At 49.7% G+C, this 14,115-nt stretch overlaps 1 protein-coding gene across 7 annotated transcripts in view; it reads right to left on the bottom strand.

The window, feature by feature from the left end:
• Positions 1 to 14,115, bottom strand: part of NAV2 (neuron navigator 2) — a 405,016-nt gene that overhangs the window by 165,286 nt on the left and 225,615 nt on the right. For all 7 annotated transcript variants that reach the window (XM_066251118.1, XM_066251119.1, XM_066251121.1 and 4 more), the window contains 2 exons: positions 7,531 to 8,632; positions 2,665 to 2,777 (listed from right to left, as the gene is read on the bottom strand). In XM_066251118.1, the coding sequence (XP_066107215.1) occupies positions 2,665 to 2,777; positions 7,531 to 8,632 (1,215 nt within the window). The remainder of the gene's footprint in view (positions 1 to 2,664; positions 2,778 to 7,530; positions 8,633 to 14,115) is intronic.

The raw sequence follows: 14,115 nt of genomic DNA, 5'->3' as shown, positions 1-14,115 counted from the left end.
AGGGCTTGCTGGGTTTGACTGTCCGGGTTCCCTCTTGGGTGGTGACAGGGGTCCCCATCAGGAATGTTCGCTTCCTCCAGGGCCCTGTCCACAGCAGATTCCAAGATCAACAGAGAAGCACACACGAGTAATCCAGCTGCCTTGCTTAGGTGAGCACATGCTGAACTGTCAATTCTGCCTCCTTGGAAGATGGCCTGAGTGTAAGCTTCTCCCACCAACTCTCAGCCTGAGAAAAATAGAAGCACCACCATGCTCCAGCGGACAGAGCACGGTCCTGGCAGCTCATAATCAGAGAGCACAGAGGTCAAGCTGCTCCGTGTCTACCCGTGGCGCTCGCATTTGCCCAGGGTGGCCCTCCCTCACAGCCCTGGCCATGATGGAGAGAACACCACACGTTCTCACCCGCGAGGGCTGAGTTTCGAGGATGTCAGGGTGTTATAAAAGAATGTCGTGGGAACCTAGGATTTTTTACTTGGAAGAGGAAGGCTTGAGGGACAAGCTGCTACATGGAAAAGACTGAAAGTATCTGAGGGCTTCAGGAGGCTGGATTATATCCATGGATTAGAAATGTGAGAATAAAGAACCCTGTTACCCAGTAAAGCCACAAAATATGGAAAGACTGCCTCATGGAGGAACAATCTTCCTGTCACAAGAAATACCCAGCAGAGACTGAAAGACGATGCATCAGTGAATGACAGAAGGGAGTCCTAGGCTGCACAATAAACAAATAGGAGTGCGGAGTTCCTTCTCACTCCACAATCCAACGTGCAGGTCTTGACTGCAATGCAATGGAAATGACAAAGCACCGTGGGAAAAATCGACCTGTTTGCATAATCAGGGAGAAGAACTGAGCCATTGATCAAATAGCCTCATAAATGTCCATTTCTGAATATACCCCCCCCCCCCACACACACACACACTCATTTTCATTTCAAGGGATCAGTTACGGGTAAGTTAAATTCAACCCCATGCCACTAGGCAGTGTTTCCATGAAATAATTCACTATACGGTCACACGTGTGAGTTCTGCTTGACCGTAAAGACACGTCGCCTTGATGAAGCCATTTTCATTAGCCACCAACCCCATCTGCCTTCACACAGAAGAGTGCTTGCTCAGGCACAACTGGCTGCACAGGCTCCGTTCCCCAAAGCAACCGACAGCATCTCAGGCCTTCTGAGCTCTTAGTTGGTTTTACAGTCTTGCTGCAGAAGAGACATGGGGGAGAGGAAGAAAAACGAGGGAAAGATCACAGGCTGCCATCTGTCACTCTGAAATGTAAGTGTTATGTGGAATGTTCTCTGGCTGCTGCTTCTGCTTTCCAAACGTGCGTTTTGCTGAGCCTCAACGCCTGACATGAATCCACACGACTCCGCGGGACACACATCCGATACACGCCGGCTCCGAAGCGCTGGCCTCGCTCCTTTGATGTGTGCGTATACGAACACGATCTGGAATGTGTGTGGAGACCTGAGCCGTCAGCTGAACTCCACACCCTTCTCCCGGCCCTCTCCCTGCGCTCTCCATGCCCTCCGCTGCGAGGGGGCTACACACCCTGGAGGAAAGGAAGAAAAATCAATCCCAAATGTGGGGGCCCTGAACCATGGTAAGACGGATCACTCGCAAATGGCTTGACAACTCTCTGCCTCGTCACTGTGCCCAGTCAGCAGAACCAAAAGGAAATAGTCAAATCACTCGGATCCTCTGAAATGAATACTCAGCGCTAATGGTGAGATGGGTCAGATTCAATCAGATGGCCTGCAGACCAATGCCACAGCTGTAATGTGGCTATTCGAATGTTACAGTCTTGGATAGTGAGTCAATAAATGAATCTTAAACACCGATTCAATTTCTAATGCAGCTCTGGAAGTGGTAAGATAGGGGAACAACCACATGGCCACTGCTAGTGTGTGGCTGACCACTCACTTTTCTAATCAGAAGTGGCTGGAACACCGGGCACAGAGTTGGGGATGGAGGACAGATAAGAGATGGTGGGAACTCAGAATGCACTGCAGCAGGAAGTCTATCTTAGAGGCTAACCTTCCTCCTTTCGTGTAGAACGTGACCGGAGAGCATTAATAGGTAAGTATCGGTAGAATTCACTATATGACAACTGCAGATCTTATGTTTTTATATAATGCCTCTTTAATCATTATGATATAGGCTATAGTTAAATACAATTTATTATTTTTTGTTTGTTTGTTTGGGCCAAAGCAGCATGCTGTAATTTTGTCAACTATTAGGAGCTGCTAAGAACAATGTTCAGCTGGTGCTTCCATACAGGAAGAAAAAAAAAGTCAACATTTTGAGTTCTAACTCTTGTTGGAAAGCGACTTAATCAGAAGAGTAAACAAGGTGATTCAAAGTTAAGTGTCAGGGCAGCCCAGTACCCCTACGTGAATAAAACGGAACATATCTTAGAAGATAATTTGCCAACATTTGAGAAACTTATTTACAGTTCTGAAGAGGAGATAAGAGATTGTATGTGAGAGAGAATAGGAAAGAAAGAGAAGAAAAATAATAATAAAAAAATGAATTTGTTTAGCTCATCAATCAACGCCATAGTAAACCAACTTCAAATCACGCTGGGTTCATGCCCCTGCAGCAGGTGGTTACGCAGGAGGCCGCACCACCAGCAGATGCAGACCTTCTGGGCTCCCTACTCACCAGTGAGTTCTTCCAGAGCAGGCTGTCCACTCTTGGAGTAGTGGCTGGGCTCCATGCTCACCCCCGCTGAGCTGGACTCGGCAGTAACATTCCCTTCGGTGTCTGTCTGGGACCTTCAGACACAAACCAAAGCACAGACAGTTGTCACGAGCAGTAACTGCCACATCTGGACCTCTGTGGTCTTTCCACAGCATCTCCCATCACCTCCTTCAGCAAGACGCTTTAGGATGAAGCAGACCAGCAGACTGACACTAAATAAATAATTCACTAGTGCATCTGGAGCAATGTCCTCGAAACAGAGAGAGCCACCGAACTGTAAAAGATGAAATATTCATCACCCAAACGGAGGGTCTGCAATCCTTCACTGGGGAACGCCCCGTCAGGACGCTAAGTTCTGGCCAGAAAAATGCAGGAGGGTACTGGGTGGTTTGGATCATTCAGCTTATGCCAAACTGCAACTTCTACGTAACCAGCCACGCCAGCAAGTCAAGCATAAGATGACTCCATTGAGCCCCCGTCCCCCTCCCCCGGGAGTCCTCCTGGCATGGCTTCTCTGGAAAGAAGACTGAAACCAGTCAGGACTGCATGCCAAGCAGGTGTGTTTGCCCTCCAGGTCTCTGATTCAGAGCTCAGATCTTCTGACATGAAAGGTCTCATTGATCATTATTTCAACACTTGACTGAAATGTGTACTTCCCCAAACCTTGTCCATGCCCTTATTTGTCAAGCAAACTATGGCAACTGCTTCATGCAATGTGTTCCTGCCACAACGACCTCTGTGCATTCAGGCATGGCATGCAAACGTATAACTAAACTCAGATGCATAACCCTGGGTGTAACATTATTAATTCATTAGCACCCTGAGCTAATTCTACCAGATTTCACTCCCTATGAAGAAGGCGCTTGCCAAGAATGAGAATTGGGCTTAGTGTGGGGAATGTGCTGATAAACCTCAGGTCATCCATCTCGTCTTCCTCACTTTGGCCACAAGCCATCAGTTCCTAGTCCCGGTCACCTCTATCTTTAGAGGATTTTCATATTCCCTGTGGTCCTTTCCACCCCCTGGCCAGAGTCCAAGCTCCCATCACCCCTGCTGAGGCCCTATGAGTGTAAACAGGGAGGCTGCCTCCGGCCTGGGGGCTGCAAATGACAGCCAGGGGTAAAAACCAGCCACAATTTATTCCCATCGGTATGCATACTATTTTAAAGCTTTTGAATTAGTTTCAACATTTAAAAATTGGGTGATTTCACAAGAAATAGCTGGATTGCTGCCTTCCTCAGTAAAAATAAGGAAGTCTGGATAGACCGAGCTCCACCTGCTGGTGCCAAGTGGCAGCTACTCCCCCGAGAGGCGCGAAGTCCCCTCCGCCACAGTCCTGCTCATCCTGGGACTCCCATTTATACCAACGACCTTCTAGAGCCCAGCCAGGCATCTGAAACCATGACCTCTATTCCGGACTGTTCCTAGGTCTGGTCCACTCTTCACACCATGCTCACTGACCTCTGTGATACTGATGTGATCATGTCAAATCATGACTAAAGACCTCCACTGGCTTCCCATTACCCACAGAACCAAGTCTGAACTCCTTACTGTGGTAGGAGATGCCCTACAGCATAGAAGTCTTCCTTCATTTCCAGCCCCATCTCCCGCCACTCCTGCCACTCCTGCCCTGCACACACAGCCCTGCCCTCTGCTCCACCCACATGTGGCTTCGCCCCATCCCCAGACCATACCACACCCTCAGCAGCTTTGTCCCTGTGGTTACTGTGACCTCTGCCCAAGGGCCCTGCTCCTCTTTCTTCTTTATTTTGCTCCTAATCTGCCTTCACGGCCCAGCTCCCATGTCCGCCTGGCCTGGATGCCGTCCCTGACCCCGCCAGCTGACCGCTCCATGTCCTGTGCGTTCCTATAGCACTCACTCTCCTTACTCTCCTGAAGCCTGTTTGTTACAGTGTGTGTAATTAACACGTCTTCCCTCAACTAGACTGAGAGCTCTGAAGGCAAAGCCTGGCTCTTTGGGCACATACACATAAGAACATGATCTGCTTACGTTCACATGCTGAGCAGGCACTCGAGGCAGGCTAAATGTGCCAAATGCATAAACAAGGGCATTTTTAAGATTAGAAAGACGCTGGGCAGTGGAAGGACCATCACACACTTGGAGCCTGACCATGTAATTGGCTTCAGGTCTGGAATCCTGAACTTGACAGCCATGCACAGCGGAGTAAGTCACCTCACCCCTGAACCTCAGGGCCCTCATCTGTGTGGCGAGAATAAGAGCCACCTCTTCTGGCTGTGACAAAAATCACATGTGGCATGACAGGTAGAGGTGTCTGTCCACTGTTACTTCTAAATTGATACATATAATTCATTCTGAGTGATTCTTTTTAAATGGTTGCTCTTTCTTTTATCCCTTGGTTAAATCACTGACTTGGAGAGGTTCTGGGGAGAGCACTGTAGGTCACACACAGTGAGCCATACACACGAGAGAGCGCCTTAGAGCCCAAGGCAAGCCCACACCATTTAAGCATTTCTTTAGTCCGACCTCCTCACTCCAGCAATGAAGACAGCCAGGCTCAGAGCGAGGCAGTGACTTACAGAGCGGAGACAGGAAGGTGCTGAGCAATGCTGCCTCTCTACTTCGCCTTGGGGTTCACGCTAGCTCTTCTGGCTATGAGCTCTGTGTCTTAGAGCAAGTTAAAATTACTTTAAGCCTCAGCTTTGCTCAGCTACAGAACAAGGATTTCAAAAAAGGCAGGCGGCTCCTAGGAAGGTGGGGATGAGGAAATGCACTAAGGCGCGAAAAGCTGTTAGCTGGACCTCCGCACCCACTTGGTGCACGCTCAACGGCGGCTCCTGCGGCCAGGTCCCCAAACCACACGGGGTGCGGCACACAGGACAGAGTCCAGGAGCCCTGACTGACTGCTATGCTAGGGCTCTTCTTCCTAGCCTCTTCCCTGGCTCACCCATAGGGCAAAGGCCCCTTGCTCGAGGGGCCAGAAGGACAGTAGACAGGGTAAGCTTAACATGGGTCTTGACAGACCCAGTTGGTATTTTCTCCTCCCTCCTACTTGTCAGATACGTGTTCTTTATCGCGAACAGTTTTTCCTCTCATAAAAAAAGCTTGAAAAATTTTTAAAAGGTTAAATACTTTATAAACTTTTTAAATGATTACAGTAAAAAAAAAAAAAAAGTGGTGGGGGAGGAATGGGTTTGATGGTGATCCAAAATTGCTGTATATTGTAATTTTGAAGATGCAAATCAAGACTCCGTAAACAACAGCTTGAACATGCGTTACCTCAAGACTATTAATGTTACTGAAACAATAAACATTTTACGGGGAGCCACGCGGCTGCTCCATGGTTCGAAGAACAACTGTGCCGCCAGCTGTGCCTGTAGATGAGTGCTGAGTCATCTTCTCAGCCTCGGCCCCCTTCTCAGCTCTGCCGGCTGTGCTGATGACGTGGCTTCAGAAGATGACTGGCTCCCAGTTCACAAGTTTGGGTGTGACCCTCATTGACGGGAAGGGTGAGCAGAGGAAGAGGGTGGAGGGACGAGGCAAGGCCTGCTAGTCCCTCACTGGCTGGACCTGGTGGGCTTCACGCTGAAATCACTCCACTCGGTCTTGCCATCGCTGTTGGCAGGCATGGGAACAACCTCCCAAAGCACGGCTCAGGCAGGGAGAGAGGGTCATGGGCACGGGTCCATGCATATGGACAGCTATGTAAATACAAGTGTGTGCATTCGCATGTTCACATACACGTGTGTACCTGTGCTCACACTTACAGGTGACCACTGGTATACGTCCACACCTCGGGGTGTATGAGTGTGTACATACAGTGTGTGTGTGTGTGTGTGTGTGTGTGTACACTTAGGATAGAAGCTGCAAAGTGAGTCCTAGACTGTGATGTTCAATCATTCCCTCCTTAGTGCCCTTTGGCTTTGGAGGGCTATTAGTTATTGTCCAGCTGTGCGGTGTGGTCAAAGATGCTACACATCCAAAGCACAGGATGGAGCTGACCGCTGCAGGCACAGCTCTGGGACTGGGTTAAGACCAGCCCTAGGGGAGCTTCCACCCGCCCAGAGAGGACTCCCTTACATGTATTAGGTGGCATTCTGAGAGCCAGTGTCTGCATTCTGCACAGGGGTGCACTGTGGGGCGCAGACAGAGGCTCCCGTGAGGCCGAGCCACGCACAGCAAGCAGCACGTGGCCCCACATGTTCTGTGCACGTGCTGCTCTCAGAGACAGAGAGACCGAGGGACAGGTAATAGGCAGAAGGACAGGCGAAGACAAACACAAGCCTTGTCTCCTCAATACAATCTGGGTTCTTTCGTTCTTCTAGAACCGGTCCCTGCTCACCAACCCCTTCTCCCTTGTCCTGCGCTCCCCTCTCACATCCCGGCACACGGTGGGCATGAAAACACAATATGCATGTGCTGTGGTGAGACCTGCAAGGTCCAGACAGGTGGTTTCTGTGTTTCCCTTTTTTAGAGGACACGCAGGACGGGTCAGGGCTGGTGCTGGAGCCCGATACCAAGCCACCTCTCACGCATCTGCTCAGGCTGCTGCCTCGAGACACGCCCCGTCCCCGCAGGCCTGGTGGACCTCTACGCATCCTGGGTCAGCTCAAACTTTCCCTCCTCTCTCTAGACTCTCTGCCCCCGCACCGAGCCCTGCTGTGCTGGTTGTTCCCTCAGGCACACTGCGTATACCTCTAGTAGGAGCTTCTCACTGCTACCTTAGCTGTAGCTTAAATGTTCCCAGAGGGCAGTCCCGATAATTCCTGCCCTCGATGACCCAGCAGCCACCAGAAAGGCTCCTGTGTGCAGTGGCCCAGGAAGGGCAGGCGGGCGGCGGCTCCTACCTGTACAGGAAAGGCGCGACCGTGGCAGTGTTGGGGTGGCTGTATTGCTGCTGGGGCTGAGGTAGCTGGACACTGACGGTGTTGCTTCCCGTGGTCTGGGTGGTCCCAAGAGACCCGCTGACGGTCTGGCTGCTGATGCTGTGGTTGAGGGCGGCCCCTGCCGGGCCTTTCCCTTCCGAGGACGCCAGGCTGGAGGAGGAGCTGGAGTGTCTGCCGTCCAGCTGGGGCTTCTGCTGGGGGAGCCCCGCGCTCGGCTTCCCACCCCGGCTGCGCTCCCCCTCCTTGGAAGGGGTGGGGGCACTTGGGGATTTCCCGGGCATGCTCTTCATTCCTGGTTTTGGTATTCCACTGAGGGCAGGGGCTGGGGCCTCCTTCTTGGCACTGCTGAGCTTGCCCCCTTTGGGGATGAAGCTGGCGATCTTGGAGGACTTTTTTGGCATCTCGGTCACGGCCGTCCCGCCGGTGTCTTCTCTGGGCCCCTCTCTGAGGTCCGGCCTCTCCGTCACAGAGGCCCTCTTGGAGAGGTCCTTGCTTTTCTCCTTCTCCTTCTCCCGCTGTTGTTTCTCCTTCTCCTTCTCGTTGCCCTTCGGGGAACTCTTCTTGGTGGTCAGCGCCCGGCTGAACGTTCTCTGGGCGATGCCCTTGAGCGCAATCTTGGGGCTGCTGGACGCGGGGCCGGCCAGGGAGAGCGTGCGGCCGGCGGCCTCCATCTCTTCGCTCTCCTCGACACTGGACAGGGTCTCGAGCCGCTCGCAGCTCGTGTCCCGCGACCCCGGGCCCTCACCCGCCTTGGAGCCCCCTTTGCTGTTGAAGAGTTTTAGTTTCTCCAGCATGGACTTCTGATTGTTGGGCGCTGGCTTCAAGGCTTCGGGGTTGGGCCTGGGGGCCTCGGGCCCGGGCTGCTTGACGGAGAGCAGGGACGCGGTGGCGCTGTGCTTCACGCCGATGGACTTGCTGCGCCAGGGCTTGGGGGCAGCGCCCGGCTGCGGGATGGCCGAGGAGACGCCGCAGTTGGCGAGGGCGGAGCTGCTGCCGCTCTCCAAAGAAGCGGGTGCATTTTCACTCATTCCGGGGTGAGGGGAGGCCGGGCTGGCCAATGGCTCTGCAGAGACGGGGGAGAGAAGCAAACCGGAATTAAACCTGTGGGCCCGCACTGACGACCAGGGAGAGTCGGCCGTGGTTACTGGGCCGATCGCTCCCAATCCCGGTACTGTCTAGCTCCACTGCCTGCTGTGTGCATTCCCTATGGGTAATTTTAAGTCCTGCCTCGATTTCCTTCCGCTCTCCCTCACGCACAGTAGTTCTTATCTGAGTATACGCTGAGCAAAAAGCATGCTGATCCTAATAGCAAACGTGCACAAAGCACTATTAAGCACTTATATTTACAGATAAAGAAACCAAGTTAAACCTGCACTGCTGCTGTGGCGGTACAGGAAAGGTAGAAGAAGTAGCTGCTGTTTTGAATTATTCGACCCACAAAACTGATTCCCAGTTATGGTAAACAACTGAATATCATCCAACTTTAAGAAAACAATGTAGCAGGGACATTAGAACAGGCAAAAAAAAAAAAAAAGTAGGGAAAGAAGGGAATCCAAGTACAATCTTTACAGAAGAATAATTACCAACAAAAGCCGTTAAGTCCTATCAAAGCAGATCCCTGTCTCCTAGGCTGGCGCTTTTCAAGAGCTGCAAACATGATTCAGGCTAGACTTAGCGTAGGAAAGACCTTCCAGCTCAACAGAGTGAGCTGTGCACATGGCTTCCCTGCAGGGAAGAACTCACGCAGGTTATCTGAGAGTCAAGGCTTCCCCCTTGGCGCTCAGGGCGTATTTCCCCGGCCAGACTCTTTTCTCAGAAAAGCCTCAAAAATATTTCCAAACTAGAACTGGAACTGTGCTGGGAAGGGCGGGTTCCCAACTGGCGTTCTGCTCCCCACCGAGGTGACCCACGGCGCAGACGGGAGAACCGTAGCGCCCTCGTCCGTCCGTCCCAGAGCACTCCCCACCGGGCAGCTCTGTCTGCTACACAGGGGCCGCGGTCAGAGCTCAAGTGGCAGGAGGGCGGGTCGCCGCTGAGCCCCGTGCCCACCCAGGCCTGCCCGGCGCACGGCACAGACGGACGCAGGACGTCAGCCCCCAGAGCGCACGTCCCTGCTGGCGAAGCCACAGGGACACCACTTACCTAGCGGCAGCCACTTTCTCCCGAAACAACTCCCTGTCAAACGGTCTCCTATCCGAGGAGCTGTCCTTCCAAGTGTCACAAGTGTTTTCGGTTAAACTGCTCATGTTTCTAATTAACTTTTGTCATCCGTAACTGCTCCAGTGCCCAGAAGCCTGGCGGGATTAACGGCTGCCTCTTCTGCTTTCTTTCTTTCTTTCTTTCTTTCCTTTTTTTTTTTTTTTTTTTTTTTTTAATACCTATGTTCCGCTGCCTTGCAGCAACAGAGTAAACTGTATATAGAGCGGCTTTTTATGATTTAAAAGTCAACGGCCGCCAAAGCCGAGTGAAGGCAGCCCCTGTGTGGGACAGCAGTGCCGCGGGTGGGGGGGGCCTCCGGGCAGAGGACCGCTCCCCCCACCCCCTGCCTTGTGCTCAGCTGCTCAGGGAAGCCACAGCTCCAGCGTGATCCAAAGCAGACCTCCCAATGTTTTACAACACATACATCTTCCTGACTTACTGGGGATTTGGGTTTGGATGGGGGAGGTGGGGGTGGTGGTGGCTGCACAATCCTCCCTAACAAAACTCATGGGGCGTTGCTGGATCTTTTCCTGGGAAGAGCCAGAGGCCGGCTCGGAAACAGGCTCCTGGAACCCACCCACATGGCCAGCCTCTCCCAGGCCTCTCCTGGGCCTGACACTGCTTCTGGAGGGCCTCCTGGGTGTCAGGAAGCAGAGGACTAGGCACGTGGTGAAGAGGGGATTACTGCCCAATTTATGAGTGAGGAAATGGAGGCTCCGGGAGGGCTAGTGACAGACCCTAAATCTTGCAGCTGGAAACAGGCATATCTGGGATTTGAACTCGGGGCTCCTGACACAGTGCTCTTTTGGGATTGCATCACAGCTGCCTCCTTTGATGAAGAGTACGTTCACACAGTGGCCACTTATATGACTGCAGTGCTCTCAGGCACCGCCTTTTCTATTGCTTAGGTGTGTTTATGACATCTGAAGTGAGTCCTGAACCAGCCCAGCCACTGGAAAGGTGGCAGCCAATACCACAGAGGCCCGTTCTCTGGAGGAAATCCTAATGATCCTCCAGTGCCGAGTTCCATTTCTCTTAGGACAACTATCTTTCCCTTTACGTGGGCTCAGATATGGAGCAGAGCATGCATTCATCCATCCATCCATCCATCCATCCATCCATTCATTCAATATAGTCATTCATATAAATAGTCACTCATTCAATGAGCACGTAGTAAGGGCCAGGCATTGTTATAGGCACTTGGGATACACCAGTGACAGACAAAGATCCCTATCTTCCTGGAGTTGACACTCCAGCATGGAGGAACCAATGACAGCCAATACCATTAATGAATATCTTTTATAATTTGTTAGAAAATATGTGCTAAGGCAAAGAGGGCACTGGGGGCAGGTTGCCACGTACTCTTTTTACAGGAACTACAACGTCGCATTCAGGGGCGCACCCCTCTTTCCTAGAGAAGATTTCGGCATACTCCGCACTGACCATATGTACATGAGTCACTCACTGGGCATTCCCGGCTCCTACACATTCCTTGGAACTCTTCTAAAGCTCGTGTGAAATGATTTTGACATGAAACACCCCATCTAACATTTCTGTGTATTTTTAACATCAACCTACACAACTGGAAATTAACCAACAACTAACTAGCTAACGACTGACCCAGAGTTAAACAGACAGACACCTGGTTGGTCCAGGTGAAATGTGCAGACTAACTGCAGGTGTTTGCCACCTTCGGGAAAGGTGTCAGGTGGAGTGAAAAGGCTCACATGATGCAGCCAGGATGGACATTCACAGTCACTTCTCCAAAACAAATCTCAGAAACTCCTACTTGTCTTTCAAACCCCAGCTCAACGCCTTCTCCTCCATCACCGTCTGAGCCCCGCAGGCTGAATGAACTGTTTGGTTTGCATCGCATGGAACTGTTTCCTACCCTGTGTTTTCCTATGATACTGTCCATACCTCCCCCATAAAAATATTTTGGAAGGCCATCTCCTTACATCAGGCACTGGAAATAGAGTTGCATAAAATACAGCTGCTGCCCTCTACGAACTCACTGTCCAAAGGGGCAATCGACCTCAAAACAGAGCACAGAAATCATGTAAAGGGCCATAGGGCTGTACAACCTGGGATCCACTAATTCTCCCGAGAGTGTCTGGGAAACCCTCGCAGGGACGTGACTCTTAAGTTTGCCATGCCGTGTTTCTGCTGTGGCTGGTTTGTTATTCCACTGGTCTGTGAGTCCCTTCAGGACAGACATCTCTCCCTGATTCATCTTTGTGTCCCAAAGCCTGCCAGGGCAGAGTTAACAATCAGTACAGTTAACCCTTGAACAACACAGGAGTTAGTGGTGCCAACTCCCCCCACACACACACACAGTTGAAAAACATATATAACTCTGACTCCCCAAAAACTGAACTGATAATATCCTACTGTTGTCTGGAAGTCTTACCAATAACAGGTAATTAACACAGTTTGTACGCTATGAGTATTATACGCTATATTCTTACAATAAAATAAGCTAGAAAAAAAAGTATTATTAAGAAAATCATATTATAGTATTTATTGAGGGGGAAAATCTATGTGTCAGTGGACCTGCACAGTTCAAACCTGTGTTTCTCAAGGGTCAACTATAAATGGTTTCTGAATTATTTGGTTCATAGTTTTGACATCTGTAAGTCATATTTAAGGCAACAAAGACACAGACTTGTGATTAATCATTAGGGTTTTATTAAAATTTTTCAAGCTAAACTTCAGGAATAAATAAAAAAAGCAGGATCAGGACTCAGAGCTTCAGAATTCTACTTGGCATATAGCCTGGGCTCCCTTGGTTATGAAATCATGGGGGGACGTTTCAAGGATACTCATTAGAGCTATAAAAGGTAACACTTGGCAATGACTCTGAAGTTGGTCTCTAGAACAGAAGTTCCCTAAGTAGGACTACAAAGCACCGGGGCACCTGATGATCAAATCCTCAATACTCTGCGCTTATGTCATGGCAAGAAATCCTCTTAACAGCAAAACGAGTCTTGGGTCATGAGTGGTCTTATCCAAGTGAACTTGACACGGTCCTGTCATTCCTAAGAGTGCCGCACCAGTGACCTCAGATCCTGGCTGAAGTGGCTCTTGGAACCTTTTTCTTTGGAAAACAGCCAGTTTTCATACCAGGGTTCTGAGATCCCTAACAGGAGAGTTTCCTTACCACGCCTCAACCTTGGTCACCAACAACTGCTGTGACCCTATATATGCCCCTCTGTGCCTCAGTCGCCCCATTTGTAAGAAAGAGGATGAGCTATTTTTCTCACATCCTTTCAGCTCTATTTCTCTTCAAATCTCAGGGAATCTCCAAGAGGCCCCAGAAGGCTGGGCCCAGCCAATCTTGTCCCCCTGGGGCCCATGACCGCAGTGTCACTCATTAAGTTTCTCATCACTACCCTGTGCTGTGATACGCGGGTGCTCATCTTCAAACAGTCCCCTCCACAGTTCTCCTAAGATGTTTACTAATAAGTGGAGAAAACGGGCTGGGTCAAGGCATAGTCAACTTTGAATGAGTTGCTAGTGAATTCAGAAATGCCAGTATTTTATGAAAACAAGCGAGGAAGAGAGAGAGCAAGGGTGAGTTCTTTAAATTAAGAGCATTTCTCTCCCCAATAAATCAAAGTTCATTTCTTTTTCTCATATGTAAGAATCTTTGTTAGAGCAAAGAAATCTAAGAAGGAGGAAGGAGAAGAGCACCAGAGAAAGTTTTGAACATCTAGTGAGATTATTTTGAATGGCACATGGGTGGACGTTTTTATATTTTAAAGGCATCTCTTTATTTTATTGCATATTAGAAAAGATACATAGCTCATACGTACATTTGTAGTTTCATGAATATTACATGTAGAGTTAATCTGAGTTGATTTAAGAAAAATATAAAACCCCACAAAAAACACAAGCGGTTCATAGATTTGGCAAACATCACTCAGGAGGTTTGAGAAAGACGGAAGATGGGGAAACACTGTTCTATTAAATTAAGAAATCCTTAGGTTATATTAAATCTATTTATCTGGGAGAGGGAAAATATAATCAACCAAACAGAAATCAAATCAGAAGGCACAAATAAGGGCTAGGTTCAAAATCCAATCTAACATGGCTACCTTTGAGAGCTTTATTTATATGTATCTAAGCATGACAATTTGCTGAGAATGACCAGATACAGCAACCTGACTAAGCCTTGTTTAGTCAAAGGTAATTTTTTAAATAATAGCTTTAACAAGTTGTTGACTACTAAACACAGTAAGAATGGCATTTTATATCACAACCAATAAATATCAAAATATCCATATGTCAAAATGAGAAATATCAAGACATGCTCTTACTGTGTACAATAAACTCTGATGCATGCTG

Source organism: Saccopteryx bilineata, chromosome 1 (assembly GCF_036850765.1).
Source record: "Saccopteryx bilineata isolate mSacBil1 chromosome 1, mSacBil1_pri_phased_curated, whole genome shotgun sequence".
NCBI classification, from domain to species: domain Eukaryota; kingdom Metazoa; phylum Chordata; class Mammalia; order Chiroptera; family Emballonuridae; genus Saccopteryx; species Saccopteryx bilineata.
The sequence above is the reverse complement of the archived record's forward strand: the minus strand, read 5'-3'. Positions and strand labels throughout refer to the sequence as shown.